Below are 16,331 nucleotides of genomic sequence, written 5' to 3' on the forward strand. Positions count from 1 at the left end.
AATGCTCACACCATAAACGATCTTTTTGAGGCCCGAGAGACTGCTGCCTAGAAGGTCCTTTGGATTTTTCAGGACGATAAGCTGCTAATGCAGAGCCTTAGGTAGTAGAATCCATGTCAGGATCTTTCAAATGAGGCATCATAACACGTTTGCAACTTTCTTCGCGACAGACAATTGTAAAGACCTCATTGACAGTTGGCTGAGGTTTGGTCCCCAAAATACAACCCCCTCCGTACCTCATCTAAATTAGCATCGAGTCCTTGTAAAAAATCAAAGACACGGTCTTTCTCCTGCATAGCTAGAAACAGTTGATCATCCTTGGTACAATGCCAAGTAATGGTGTGACACAGATCAAGCTCCTGCCACAACTCAGAAATGGTATTAAAATAATCTGTGACCTACATACTTCCCTATTTTGTGGAGTGTAAGGCAGTCCGAACTTCAAACAATTGAGAGACATTCTCCAAGTCGGAGTGCATTTGGTGGACAACAGTCCACACTTCTTAGGCAGTGTTGTCGAATAGATAGCGCCTTCAAATTTTGGGTTCCATGGATTGGATGAGCCAGGCCATCACTAGAGAATTTTCTGCTACCCATGTGCTGTATTTGGGAGATTGAGGGCTTGGGGTTGGCAGGAACACTAGTAAGATAGCCCATTTTCCCTTTACCAGTCATCACGAGCTTCATAGACTGGTACCATTCCTGAAAATTGGTGCCATTGAGACGATGAACAGTCAAGGGGATGGGGTGTTAGTCAAGGTGGGACGTTTGCATAGTGGCAGTGCTGGGATTGAGGGAAGGAGGCTTCGGGATAGTGTTTTGTTTGGTGTGGTAGTCGAGGGTCGAAAACATGGAGGGTTTCGTCGATGGAGTGTAGGTCGGTGAGGCCATGGTGGTCGTTGGATCAGTTGGCAACACCGTCGTTGCTAGGGCAAGGGTTCGGTGTTTGGGTCAGTAGGTACTATAGGCCAAAGGATACTTCACCTCTTTGATAAAACTTAGTATATGTTTCTCTAATCTTCACTAGGAATGGTTACAATATATATAAGAGAAAGAAATCAATCAAATCCTTATAACTAAGGAAAAAAGAAGGAATCCTAATTACATCAATTACTAATTTACATCAATCAATCAATCCCAACAATTAAGGTTGATTATAATCAATCCTATAGATTGTGGGATAAGATTGAATATAATCAATCCCATAGATTGTGAGATAATTGGGATTCATAATCAATCCCATAGATTGTGGGATCTGATTTTCCAACACACTTGAACTCACTTAATGCACTAAAAACTCGAAGTTTAGTTTGAGCCAAACTCACCTAGTTGGGTTGAGTTAAAGCAAAATTGAGATTATCAAATAACTTCTATACTAGGTTTGGTATCGAACTCAACTCATTGTGGCTTGAAAGTCAATGCGAAATGGGGTCCTAGTGGGATTAAGACTTGGGATTGTTGTAGTTGCATAAATTGATTCAAATTATTTGAATTGATCTTTTGTTAGAATAACTTGATGTTCAAATCTCACTACAACATTGTCACTCTTCTATTTTTACTATACTCACATTCCATAAATTTGGTTGTCATCCTAGTCAACTTGAATCTTTTTGACTCTTAGGTGTCCTTTCATAACACAAGCTTAGTATTCTTTATGTTATGTTTTGTCTCATCTAGCACGACCATGATATCTAAGAATAACATATCTCAAAGAACCTCTTCTTGAGTATGCCTAGTGAGTACATCCATAACTAAAGCAAAGATGATATTACACCTCCTCTAGTGGTTATCACTAATAGTGAACTCTAATGTGAAGCTTGAGGCACACAAAGCCTAATATCCATCACTCACCACCATCATTGAAAATACCAAGGTATAATGTTTCATTAGTACTTGTCCAACAAAATAACATGGATGAATATGCCATCAATCATGTCAATCAATTTACACGAGTTGCCTTCATATGTGCCATTTAATATCTACCACATGAATTGCCATTGGTGTCTGTTGTAGGTGTTATTTTGATATTGGCATTTAATGTTTATTAGGAGAAAGGGCACTTTAGCCTCTGAACCTTTTGATTTTGGTCAGTTTAGCCTTTTTTCTTTTTTGGCCTCAAATTCACCCCTAAACATTTCTAATAGTTTAATTCAGGGGTAAATTTGAGCCAAGAAAACTAGTATCTAAGGGGAACAGTGAACCAAAAACTAACATTAACATGAACCATTTCAGAAAGGTCAAGGGTGAATTTAAGCCAAAATAATGTTCAAGGAGTAAACTAACTAAAATTGAAAAGTTGAGGTGCCAATTTACCTTTTTCCCTATTTATTAAGGCAAACTTCCATGAATAATTTCTTTTCTTTTCTTTTTTATTCTTCTATTCTAACCATGGTTGCGTTTCTTATAGGTACAAAATGGGGCCACCTTGGTCATTGTAGACAGGATCTCAAATCCAAAGGACGGAAATCCAGCATTGTTAATTCAAGGTTCCTTGTTTCTGTGTCACTAATTTGTGAAAAATGGTTGTCATGATTTTGGTGTCTTCTAATTGACTATATTTGGCTTAGTAATGTTCTTATCTTAATGTTGGATCTGAAACTTGTTACTCACAATCAGATGATGGTGGTGGAATGGACCCAAAAACAATGCGACATTGTTTGAGTTTTGGATTTTCAGCCAAGAAATCGAAGTCGGCAATTGGACAGTGTATGGACCCTGTGGGATCATTTTACAAGTTCACTTGCTCTCTCGTTTAATATTTATTGGTTGATTTGTTGCCGTTCAGATGGAAATGGCTTCAAGACCAGCTCAATGAGACTTGGGGCGGATGTTATTGTCTTCAGCCGCTGTTTGAAAGAAAGGTTTGAGTTGACGCTCAAAACTATTCATTTTTCTACCTATGTTTGCCTACCTGTTTTCCGGGTGGTTCACTTTTCACTTTGTTTTAATAGTCTTTTGCTTGTCTTTCTGTAGTCCTTGGTAAATCAGTTTAGCATCTCTAAGGCCTGGCGTTTTGTTTAATTCTTTGTTCACTTGTAATGGTTGTAAGGTGTCTACCTGCACATACAGACTGTTTTTTTGATATGAATTGTTACTTAAATGTGCTCAACTATCAGCAAACAATCGCGAAATAGAAATAAAAGTTTTATCTATACCATGAGCTCTCTCTCTCTCTCTCTCTCTCTTCTATGTCGAAGAAATTCTGAATGGAGGAGCTTGACAACCTCGAACTTTAATATCAGTCTGCTAAAATTATTGAAACTAGATTGACAAGGATTTATATTTATTTTGTTTTGAGATTTATCTTGTTCTAACTTATATGATGATTACATGTGATTGGAATTACATTTAGTTAGATAGAGTTTCATTTGATTTAGAATTACATTTGATTAGATAGAGTTTCATTTGATTTAGAAATTGGAATCCTATTTTGATTAGATTATTTTCATTTAGATAAGTCATCTTTTAATTGCCTATAACTAGGCGACATATTGATTCGATTTTACTGATTGAATAATATTGATGTCCTCTCCTTGAGCTTTCTCTCATCTTTCTTGGCTTCTTCTCTTTATTGGCTTCTTTTTTCTCAGGATTCTTCTTCTTCCTCTTCCTAATCTTCTCTTCCCTCGCTTTTCAAAAACTTTTATTTGCTGTACTGCATCACATACTCTAAGAAGTGTTTTTCCATACTGGCTCGCTTTCTTTACACTCTCTCTGGTCATCCTTGAGGAGAATATCTGGGAGGCCTTGTCTACATATTTTACACACAAATTTCCATATATTTGAGGATGTGTTACATGTATTTAGTGGTTGTCAAAAAGGAAAAAATAGGAAAAGGAAAATAAATGAAAAACAGAAGGATAATTTGCTAAACTCTCAAGAGTTACCCTAGATAGATGGTTTTGGTTAAGGACTCTGTTGCTGTCCTAGATTTCTGACTATTTTCATGTAGCTCTTTCCTGGTTGACTCTTCTTCTTCTATGATTACTCATTGTTTCTGTACATAGACCTGCGTGTAATTTTATTTCTTGCTTTTCTCTGCGCTGGGTGATTAATTGGGAAGTTCCTTCATGCTAAAAGTCCATTGTCCTCTTATATTGCACATCTATGGCACTGCAAGGAAATGTGCAGTGAGGAACAAAATTGCCTCTGATTGACATGTTTGAAATGGGGATCCTTACAAAATTCCTCTCAGCTTCTGAAATTTTGGGGGGATGAGAACCATAACAAGCATTAAGGTCAACAGCTAGAGTTATTTACTGCATTGTGTGCTGCTTTGTGCTTGAGCTTGCCGATATTAGAATGTTTGTCTTGTAGTGGAAGAACTAGTGTCAAATTTGTTAAATGGCCCTCTCATGATATGCGGACAGCTGGATAACTGAATTATCACCACGACCATCATTAAATATTCCTTTATCTTTATCAGCTGAGCTACTTTATTATGGATAAAATTCTTATTTAGAAGCTTTCTTTTTTGGGGGCACTTTTTTAAGTTGACTTAAATTGGAGTGTCCAATTCCCATTCTCTAGCCATTTGGTGTGCAGTAGTTGATGTTTTTAACAATATCCATAATCATGTCCATGTTTCATTCCAAATCAAACTGGGTCTTCAATGATTAATCTCTAGGCAAGTCCTGCCATCATTCTACATTTGATGTGTCAACACTCATGATTAAGCCAAGAACTGTATAGACCGGTGATATCAAGTAGTTCATCAAAACCTCCCTAATTAAGGTCCGTTCAATTTGGACTAAGATGTTTAGGGTTGTAGAGAGAAAGAAAGAGGAAGAATAAAGTACTCATGAGCACATGGAAATGGTCGGGAACTACAAAGAGTATAAAAGTTTGAGGTGTTACATGAAGTCTTCCTTTAAGGATATCCTTGTTACTCTCAGCAGAATCCGTATAACTGAAAAGGCAATTCTATTCATGGCATAGTCTTGTCACATATCCAATTGTTTCAGATAGGTAATGAACGGTACACTTGTTGCATGTCTTTTAATTCCTGAAATACCCCATGTTCATATGCAAGATTCTGCCATGACTTGTCTTGTCCAAAAAAAGGAAGAGAAAAAAATTCTTGCGATTATACTCTATTATGTCTCACACTCCTCTTTTCCACCCCCCAATAAAAAAACAAAAAAGAACAAGTTTTGTGAAAATTATTTGCTGTTTTATCTGAATCATAAAGTAGAAAATTTATGTATCAGTTTTTTCTAAAGAAGTATGGCAATTCAAAAATGCTCTTATTTAATTGTTGAAGCATTAATTTATATATTTAATTGCCTAATTTCCATTGCCTTATTGTTGTTATAATATTTCTCTCTCTGCTAACTATTATCATGATCAGGACGTTAATGCAAAGTATTGGTCTTCTCTCATATACATTTTTGACTCAAACCGGCCATGACAGAATAGTAGTTCCCATGGTGAGTTCACCTTGCTGTTTAGTTGGTCCATGGGCATGTGTTGCTCTTTGGGATCTTACTGAGTTAGTTACAAATCTGTTTTCTTTTTCAAATACTTTGATAATTTGTCAGCTACAAATATCATGTTTTTAAGTGGCAGGATATTCTTCCTAAATTGATTATCATACAGTATATTAACTTCTCAAATTTCATTCTGTATGTGTAGCTGGATTATGTGCGTAATGCAACTACTGGCACTTGGGAAACCTTACATCAGTTTGGTGAAGGACATTTCATGTCTAATCTCTCGATGCTGTTGCAGTGGTCTCCATATTCAACAGAAGCAGAGCTTCTGAAACAAGTAAACTTCTTTGTCACACCCTATTTATTCTTTTAGTTTGTGTTACTGTCCTTTCACTTATTACACTGTCAAATTCTTTTCTGCTATTGATAATGTTTTATTTGGCCAAATTTAAATGATATTTTGCCTAGTTAACTATCTAGCTCGTGTTGCTAAGTAATGCTAATCATTCAACAATGGAACTATGTTGACTGCTTGGTCTATAGAGTTGATCAATGTGGAACAATCCATTCCTTTTCTTTTTTCTTGATACTGCTAAGGTGACAACAAAAACTTGCCTTTCATTTTACTAGAGAAGCTACTAGATGCTGCCTTGCTTGGGTGAACTTTAGCTTCTTGAACACCGATCAAGGGAACTTATATATGATAATACTTTTTGTGAGAAAATAATTATAAGAGAAAAAACCTAAAAGACTAGCCTCTCTTACTTTGTTATTTATAATAGGTATAATGGGCCTTAAACACCTTTGGGCTTGACCTATGGGCTTAATCTAATTACAATTAAAACATACACTACAATAATTACAATATATATAATAATACTAATAATTCTAACACTCCCCCTCAAGTTGTAGCATAGATATCATATGCACCAAACTTGTTACAAATATATTTCAGTCAAGGACCCTTTAGAGACTTGATGAAGACATCTACAAGTTGATCATTGGAGTTAACAAACTCTGTAACAATAACACCTTCAATAAGCTTTTCTCTAATAAAGTGACAATCGATTTCAATATGCTTAGTCCGCTCATGGAACACTGGATTGGAAGTAATGTGTAAGGCAACTTGATTATCACAAACAAGCTTCATAGGGGACACTTCACAAAACTTGAGTTCCTACAGGAATTGTTTAAGCCCGATGAGCTCACAAGTTGTATTAGCCATAGCCCGATACTTTGCCTCTACTAGATCTAACTACTACATTCTGTTTCTTATTGTTCCAAGAAACCAGATTTCTTCCCACAAGAACACAATACCCAGAGGTCGACCGACGATTAGAAGGAGATTTTGCCTAATTTGTATTTGCAAAACAACAAATATCTGTGTGTCCCTTATCTTCATAGAGTAGCCCTTTACCTGACGTACTTTTGATATATCTCAGAATCCGGATAACAGCATTCCAGTGAGAATCACATGAAGAACTGAGGAACTGACTAACTACACTTACAGCAAAAACAATGTCGAGACGAGTGACTGTGAGATAGTTTAACTTGCCTACCAGTCTCCTATACCTTCTAGGATCTGAATAAAACTCCCTTTGTCCCGGCAAGAGTCAGACATTCAGATCCATTGGGGTGTCAACTAGTTTATAATTCACCATTCCAATTTCTTCTAAGATGTTAAGTGCATACTTCCTCTGAGAAATTGAGATACCATCTCCTGATTGAGCAACTTCAATACCCAAGAAATGCCGAAGTTGGCCTAGGTCTTTGGTCTGAAAGTGCTGATGTAGATGTGCCTTTAGTTTCTGTATTCCAACATGATCACTCCCTGTGATAACAATGTCATCTACATAAACAACAAGGTAGATACATAAGGAAGAAGAATGGCGATAGAAAACCGAATGATTAGCTTCACTTCGAGTGAGATCAAAGGCTTGAACCATAGTGCTGAACCTACCAAACCATGCCCGTGAAGATTGTTTCAGACCATAGAGAGACTTCTTGAGTTTGTAGACTACATTGGACTCCCCTTGAGTAACAAAATCAGGTGGTTGCTCCATATATATCTCTTCTTGCAAATCACCATGAAAGACATTTTTAATATCAAGTTGATAGAGTAACCAATGACGCGTGGGAGCCAGAGAGAGAAAGAGGCAAACAGAGGCCATTTTCGCAAAAGGAGAGAAAGTATCACTATAATCCAGCCCATACATTTATATAAAGCCTTTGGCACCCAAACAGACCTTAAAACGTTCCACCTTGCCATCAAGACCCACTTTGGGTGTGAATACCCACCGGCAACCAACGAGGGTCTTTCCAGGTGGTAAAGGCACCAAATCCCAAGTACCATTCGAATGTAAGGCGTCAATCTCATCTAACATAGCTTGACGCCAACCAGGATGAGATAGAGCTTCTCTTGTGGTTTTAGGAATAGAAACATAGGAGAGACTCAAAACAAAGACACTATAAGAAGGAGACAAACGATCATAGTATAAAAAGTTATAAATAGGATGAGAATTACGAGTAGATTGTGTACCTTTGCGAAGAGAAATAGGGAGATTGTTGGGCTTAGGATCCGGGGCAGGAGGGACCACAGATGGAGAGAGTGAGTCAAGAGAGTCCTGGGTTGGAGGAATGTTGGTGCCTGTAGTGGGATGAGGACAATGGTGATATGTAAGAAGTGAAGGAGTTGTGGAAGGTGGACCGGAAAATGGTAGGGTAGGCACCACAGAGGAGATAGATGGACCCGATGAGGATAGCAGAAGAAGAGAAAAAGGAACAAGCAAAACCTGGTGAAGACTATGAATCAGGTTGAACAGTCAAAAGACTGCTGTTCAAAGAATGTGACATCAATAGACAAAAGATAGTGGTTCGGCTCAGGAGAGTAACACTTATAGCCTTTCTGCAACCGGGAATAATCGAGGAAGATACAGTTGAGAGATTTTGCAGCAAGGTTATCTTGTTTAGGTGAAAAAGAATGCACAAAGTAGATACATCCAAAAACATGAAAAGGAAAAGAATAAAGCGGCTATGTAGGGAACAAAAGGAAATAAGGAATTTGGTCCTGTAACGCTAAAGATGACATGCTATTGATTAGATAACATGCAGTTAGAACAGTATCGCCCCAAAATTTGGTGGGAAGATTGGCATGTAAAAGGAGCGTCTGTGCAGTCTCAATAAGATGGCGATTCTTACGCTCAATAACACCATTTTGTTGAGGTGTGTAAGGACAAGTGAATTGATGCAAGATGCCATTAGCAGTCATAAAGGAAATAAATTGAGAAGAAAAATACTCAGGGGCATTATCACTATGTAAGGCACGTATAGAAACTTCAAACTATGTTTTTATTTCAGCAGTAAATGTCTGAAAGATAGAAAACAATTCGGACCGACTCTTTATAAGAAACAACCAAGTGCAACGAGAAAAGTCATCAATGAAAGTAACGAAATATAAAAAACCAAGAGTATAATTGACGTCACTGGACCCCCATACATCAGAGTGCACAAGGGAAAAGGAAGCCTCAACCCTATTATTGAACCGACGAGAAAAAGAATTACAAGCGTGTTTATCATGTTGACACGACTCACAATTAAACACGGACAATGACGACAAACTAGGAACTAATTTCTTCAGTTTGGAGAGGTTGGGATGACCGGGACGATAGTGGAGAAGATTTGGGGAAGCAGCACTGGTGCAAGCTACTGACGAACTAGACACAACAAGATGATAGTGACCCTGTGACTCACTCCCGATGCCAATCGTTCGCCCCGTACCTTGGTCCTGAACACAAACAGAGGTAGGAGTAAAGATAACAGAACAGTTAAGGGTTTTGGTGAGGTGGCTAGTTGAAATCAAATTAAAAAGACTATCAGGAACATATAAAATGTAATTTAATGAGAAAGACGAGGTGGGTGTGATTTGCTCGATCCCTTTAACTGCAGTTTTGGTACCATCAGCCAGGGTGACAGTAGGCAAGGTATCAGAATAGGTAAGTGAGGAGAAAAGAAGTTCATTAGCACAGATATGGTCAATGGTGCCAGAATCTATAATCTAAGGATCGACAAATGAGCCTTGAGCAATACAAGCAACGGGATTACCAGCATGAGACTGCTGGGTGGCTTGGAACTTCAGGAAGGAATCATACTTAGCTGCATACATAGGTACCAATTGCGAACCTGGTGGAGATAGAGTAGGACTAGGATCGCTCTAAAATACATGAGTCGCACTAGTAGATGATGCAGATAGAGCAGCTGGTTGGCCATGTTTCTTCCAGCATTTGTCCTGAAGATGACCTAGTTTCTTATAAAAGGTACATTGTGGACATGGGTGACTATTATTGCATCCTTTAGTTCCTCCTACGGTGGAAGCTTGAGACACAATAGCTAAAGATTCGACTGGAGGAACAACATGAGAAGAAGAGGACATACCATGCGCACCTGTCACATTCAACAACTTCTTAAAAGAGTCCTTCATGGTAGGACTAGTGGAGTTGGTCAAGATTTAATGCTTGATGGTGTCAAACTCTGGTTTCAGGCTAAAGAGTGCAATAACCATAAAAAATTTCTCTCGTTGAGCAATCTGTTTGGTGTGGGTCATAGTAAGAGGAAGAAAAGCATCAAATTCTTGCATGAGAGCCCGAACTTGCCCTAGATAAGATTCCATAGATGACTCTTGCTTGAGATTCTTGATATTAGAGACCATAGTGTGCAAACTTTGGATGTCGTTTGTATAGCACTCTTAAGCTTCCTTCCAGACATCAACACAAGTTTCAAATGGTGAAAGAGCTGCATGATGGACATATCAATAGACTACCATAGGAGGCTACATAACTGGGCATCAACTTGTTCCCATCTAGCCCTGATTAGCTTTTGGCACACTTTCAGCCTTTGTGGTAAGATGATCCGCTTGGCCTTGCCCTTTGAACCACATTTTGATAGAGGCTGCCCATGAGAGATAATTGGCAGATCCTATCAATTTGACAGTGATAATAATGGTCGTCTCAAGATTTGAGACAGTAAAGGATTGAGAGGCAATAGGGGCAACAGATGCCAGAGCGAGAGTAGCACCGGCAAAAACCACGCCACTGAGATCAGACATGGCGAGAACTTTGACATCGAAAGTAGCTTTAGGGGTCATCGGAGATCAGATCTGGAGATGCTGGAGAAAAATGACTGGCGAACGCGTTGTCATGCGCTAGCGCATGGTCGTGGCGCGTGGGGGGGGGGGGGGGGGGGGCATGCGGGGCCTAGTGGTAGCGATTCTTCGGCGGTTAGCCGATTTGATGGTGGCGATCCTTAGGGTGGTGGCGGTGTTAGCACGTGGTGGTGGGACAATGGGGTTTTGGTATGGGTAGTGACGGCTAGGGTTTGAAGGTCGCTAGAAAAAGATACACAGCAACGACTAGGGTCTTTTTCTCACTGGTGGCTTTGATACCATGTGAGAAAATAATTATGAGAGAAAAAACCTAAGAGACGAGCCTCTCTTAGCTGCTTGTTTATAATGGACCTTAAACACCTACGGGGTTGACCTATGGGCTTAATCTAATTACAAATAAAACACAAGCATACAATAATTATAATATATATAATAATACTAATAATTCAACACTTTTGTATCATCAATTATGGATTGAATTTAGATGTTTTAAAGTGTCAAGATATTTTTCGTTTGGCTCTTGAAATATGTAGAACTGGTGATTTCCTTGTTGCTATTGCCGCGTCAACGCCTGCTCTGCTATTTCAATAGTCGTACTTTTACTTTTATTTTTTGCAGCATGAGTTTACGTGAGATATATTGACAAGATCTTGATATTATGAGTTCAAAGTGTTTTAGGTGGGTGTCTTATCCTCTTGGGACTGTTAATGTGCCCCTCTTCCCCTAGAAGCCAAAGATCCATGCATTTTTTTTAAACTAAAAAACCTCCAATGTCTATAAAGGAAATAAAACTAGAAATATAACCATTATTATCCTTGATGTTTACATAGCTGAAAAAAACTAAAATTATAATATCCCTAAAGTGAGTCCACTAATGTCCCCAATCTAAGTCCTAGTTAGTTCTGTTGCTGCTGATCACGAAAAGCTATAACATCCCTAATGTGGAGTGTGAGCTTATAGTGCAAGAGGGTTACTCTGCATAAGTAGATCATATCCAAAATAATGCATTTCATATAAATATAACCTTACAGAAAAAACAAAAAAACAAAACTGATTTCATTCACAAATATTCCCAATGTATTGATATGTATCATTAATATAGCTCTTGTCATGTCCCATGGTGTAGCAATAGTGGTATAACATATTTTCACTTCAATGTACATAAAACAAATGATCTAGGTAACCATAAGAATCTATATATCTCAATAGGTATTTCTCTGTAGCTCATGGATCCAAGAATGTACAAGGTGGTACTGTTAGAAATTGCCGACCATGTAGGCTTCGATTTCGTCCGATTCCGATCCGTAGAGACTCAAGCGCGATCTCCTCCAAATAAGTCCACACGATCAATCATTCCACAAACACTTTGGTCGTGCTAGCAACCCTAGACGCCTTTTGAGAGAATCCGAATTTTCTTCCCTTTTTTAGCTTCTTAAGTGGCATATAAATAGAGTTCAAGAACCCTAATCACGCCATGGAAAAACCCTAAACACTTTAGGCCCGACCCTTAATCACATTGGGTTGACTCTCTCTTTTTAATTGTGGAATGGGCTCAATCTAAGTGTGTGACCCCTTAGGTCCACCATTAGACTAGATGTAGGGCCAATTCTATTTGGGCTCCATCAGGGCCCAACTTATTGGTTTAATTAAACTCATCTCATGAGCTTATTAATTAAACTCTTTAATTAATAATTTTAGAGTTAATCACATTGATTCTAATACCCTACATATCATGGTTAACGTCTAGCAACATGCCATGAATACCTGGCCAATGATGAAAAACACGAACCTTTTCAATTGTAATTACTATGCAGTAAAATCCTTTCATCGATCTATGTCTTGATTGAATTTAGGGTATGGTTTTATGACGAAACCCTAATCATTCAATAACTATGTATCCATTCCAGATTTATGACTTTGATGAGTGAAATCAAAACACCTTTTGATTTCCACCTCACCTTGGCCAAGGATTTCCTCAGTCATGAAATCATCAGAATACATAGGACATCTTCTCATCTTGACGATAAGCGATGAATCCTATTTCGACATTCACAAGCCTTCATATGTAACAAGGCCACGCCCAATGACAGTTTGTTAACGACTCCATTAGAATCTAAAAAGCACCAAGGCGTAACCAGTTAAATATAAAACTACCATGATATCTCAAGTCTAAGGATCAATCTGCACAATTGTAACATAGAAATTTCAATTCGACATTAAACAATAACCATTAGGAATTTTGTAGCGGGTCAGTTCAGTGTACTTATTCTTATAATAAGCACCCACATATATACACTGATGTCCTCACACTAATGTCCATGAAACAAGACATTCTCCTGATTGAGCATGCATCATATGTGCTAGTCTATCCGAGTTATTAGTGTCCATTCCTAATAAGTCTATGATTAGGAACATTTAAGATCAAGGCTTATAAGGAATATGTTTCATGATCATCATCTCTATGAACGACCATATTCCATGAGCCTATTTGATCTATAGACTTTGCCAAGTATGGATTGCAATAAAAATGATGACAACCATCAATGACAAATAAAAAATAATGCCTTGCAATAACAATTAATTGAAGATAAAGAATCCCAATGTAAAGTATGATCAATTACATAAAAATATAATTGGCTTGTGGGCATAACTCTTAACAATCTCCCACTTGCCCTAAAGCTAATTTTCCATGTATCTTAAGCCCATCTTCTCAAGATGACGTTCAAACACTTGTTGTGACAATGGCACTTGAGATCTCAAAAATGTTGTGACTATACCTACCATGGAAGAGGTGTTTGCTTGGATTTTTCGTAATACACAAACATTTTCTGAGGCTTCAGTTGGAGATCGATCTATACTTCCCTCTCAGACTCTTGGATCTTCCTCTGAGATTGGACCTGGAGGTGGTTGTGGTAGGGGTGTTGGGGGTGGTCGCAGTGGTAAGTGCCCTTATTGTACTTACTGTCATCAACTTGGTCATTATAAGGATACATGTTATGCACTCCATGGTCGCTCTCCCAAGGTCAATGTTGCAATTCTTGAGCGTGCAGACACAGTCTGTGGTACCTGATACCTCTTATACTGAGCAACTAGCTTCTACATATACGATCTTTGCTGAGGAGTTGGTTGAATATCGTTAGTTTCAGGCAGCTTGGCAAGCCTCATCCCCTATAGCTTCTATTTCCTAGGGATCTCTTTCTTCTGCTCAACCACCCACTAATACTCATATATGTCTTATTCAAGCTCAACTTAGTCTTTGGATCAACCTATTTTGTCCATCTTCTTTCCCTTGGTTATGAAAAAATTGTCTCCTCACTCGATCAAGTGTGTGTTTCTAGGCTACCCTCGTCATCAAAAGGGATACAAGTGCTATTCCTTTCAACTTGGTAGATACTTTCTCTTTTCTGATGTCACATTCTTTGAGTCTACATCTTTTTTCTCTTCTTTGTCTGATGGGTCTTCTTCCTCCCTTCATGAGGTTCTTCTTGTCCCTTTTTTTCCTCCTCTGGTCCTCGTACCTATTCCTATTCCTCTCCAAACTTATCAGCATCTTTCTAAGCCTTTATCAGTGCCTTTAGCTCCTGCTCCTATTATCGATGATGGTATTCCTTCATATTCATGTTTTCCTCCAGTTGGTGCAATTATTCTGTCTCCCTTTGACTCTGCCCAAGCTCCTTTTCGTTGTGGTACACGTTCCACTTGCAACCTCATCCCATTTATACTATTGTGAGATATCACCATTTGTCACCTGTTTATTCTACTTTTGTATATGTTCTATTTTCTGTTTCTATTCCAAGACAGATGCTGAAGCTCTTTCTCACCCTGGCAGAGACATGCAGTGGGTGAGGAGATGTTTGCCTTGTTGGCTAATGAGATGTGGGATCTAGTTTCTCTTCCTCTGTTGAAGTCTATTGTTGGTTGTCGATGGGTGTTTATGGTTAAGGTTGGTCTGGATTGTTTTGTTGATCGTCTGAAGGCTCGGTTGGTTGTTAAGGGTTTTACCCAAATTTTTGGTTTGGATTATGGTGATACATTCTCTCCCGTGGCTAAGATTGCTTTTGTTCGTGTTTTTCTTGCTATAGCCGCTATTCAACAGTGGCCTCTTCATCAGCTAGTTATTAAATATTCTTTTCTTTATGGCGACCTTCCAGAGGAAGTGTATATGGAGCAACCTCTTGGTTTTGTTGTTCAGGAGGAGCCTCGACTGGTATGTTGCTTGAAGAAATCCTTATGTAGCCTGAAGTAATCTCCTCGATGTTGGTTTGGTTGCTTCAATTCTGTCATCCAATCTTTTGGTGTGAGTAGAATTGAAATTGATCATTATGTTTTCTATCGCCATTCTCCTAATGGAGTCATATTATTGGTGGTGTACGTAGATGACATTATTATTATAGGAGATGATGACATTGGTATTGGGCAATTGAAGACTCATTTGCATTCTCATTTTCAGATCAAGGATTTGGGCAAGTTGAAGCATTTTCTTGGCATTGAGGTAGCTCAATCTGCCTATGGTGTGTGCATCTCTCAAAGGAAATATGCCTTAGATATTTTGGAAGAGATTTGTATGCTTGATTCCTGGCCTATAAATACCCCTATGGATCCTAATGTTAAGTTTGTACCTGGACAGGGGGAGCCATTGGAGGATCCTTGGCGATATAGGAGATTGGTTGGGAAGCTTAATTACCTCACCATTGCACAACCAGACATCTCTTTTGCTATTGGTGTGGTAAGTCAATTCTTGGACTCCCCTTCTGATAGTTGTTGGTGGAAGATAAAGCTAGAAGGCTAGCTTGTGCTAAGGAATGAACCGAGAGATACCAGATAATCTCATTCATCTCTTTTTTATCTCTTGTTGATAAGTATCTGTTTCAGTTTATTATCTGTTTAATTTGCTTGTGTTGTAATCTAGAGCTATAAATTAGGAGTCATCTAAGAATTGTAAATTAAGAGATATTTTAGGAGTTAGAGTTGAAGTAGAATTAGTAATAAGCTAGGGAACTAGTGTACTTATATTCAAGGAATAAACTGAGAAGAAGTGAGGTAGAATTCATTCAATCTATCTAATTTCATCAATAGTCATGGGCACGCTTTAGCGTGTATCTTGAGATACATTAAAAGTGTTCCTGGTAAAGGCTCCTTGTGAGTTGGTCTAAACAACTTCTTACGGAGCTGAAATTTGGAGATTCAAGCTCTATGTAACTCATTCGTGATAATTAGGCGACTCTTCATATTACTTCTAATCCAATTTTTTACGAGCGGACCAAACACATAGAGATAGACTATCATTTTGTGAGATAGAAGTTGATTTTTGAAAAGATTAGTACCTCATTTGTTGGCTCTAATGACCAGTTGGCTAATCTCTTTTTTTTTTTTTGTTGATCAAATCGGTAAATATGTATAAATGATCAAATGTACAAGTAATCACTGGGCATACCCAGGAAACATGGCTAACAACCAAAACCTAAAGGCCGACAACAAGGCCTTCAAATTGGTCCAAAACATAAGGATACAGAGTAAACATTACTTTGTATACAAATGTTTTGATCCTATGAATTAGCCCCTCCACAGAAGGCTGAACAAAACAAAATAAAAAATTAAACGATTCATAGCTACCCAAATTTGGTAGACCGAGTAGGCCAAGGCTATTTTCTTAGCCTTGCATATCCAAGAGGATCCTCTAGCTTCTTTGTACAGCCAATTGAGGGCACTGGGGACCGAAGTCATGCCTCTAGAGATGCCTA

The 16,331-nt window shown here is 38.4% G+C and overlaps 1 protein-coding gene across 8 annotated transcripts in view; it reads left to right on the forward strand.

Annotated features, from left to right (window-relative positions):
* The window catches only part of LOC127794339 (protein MICRORCHIDIA 6-like), a 104,211-nt gene that overhangs the window by 24,986 nt on the left and 62,894 nt on the right, over window positions 1–16,331 (forward strand). For all 8 annotated transcript variants that reach the window (XR_008021644.1, XM_052325353.1, XM_052325356.1 and 5 more), the window contains 5 exons: window positions 2,408–2,486; window positions 2,617–2,706; window positions 2,786–2,861; window positions 5,351–5,429; window positions 5,635–5,769. Coding sequence is in view for 7 of the 8 variants with exons in the window: in XM_052325353.1 (XP_052181313.1) it covers window positions 2,408–2,486; window positions 2,617–2,706; window positions 2,786–2,861; window positions 5,351–5,429; window positions 5,635–5,769 (459 nt within the window). In the remaining variant the exon portion in view is untranslated. The remainder of the gene's footprint in view (window positions 1–2,407; window positions 2,487–2,616; window positions 2,707–2,785; window positions 2,862–5,350; window positions 5,430–5,634; window positions 5,770–16,331) is intronic.

This window comes from Diospyros lotus, chromosome 2 (assembly GCF_014633365.1).
Source record: "Diospyros lotus cultivar Yz01 chromosome 2, ASM1463336v1, whole genome shotgun sequence".
Classification (NCBI taxonomy): domain Eukaryota; kingdom Viridiplantae; phylum Streptophyta; class Magnoliopsida; order Ericales; family Ebenaceae; genus Diospyros; species Diospyros lotus.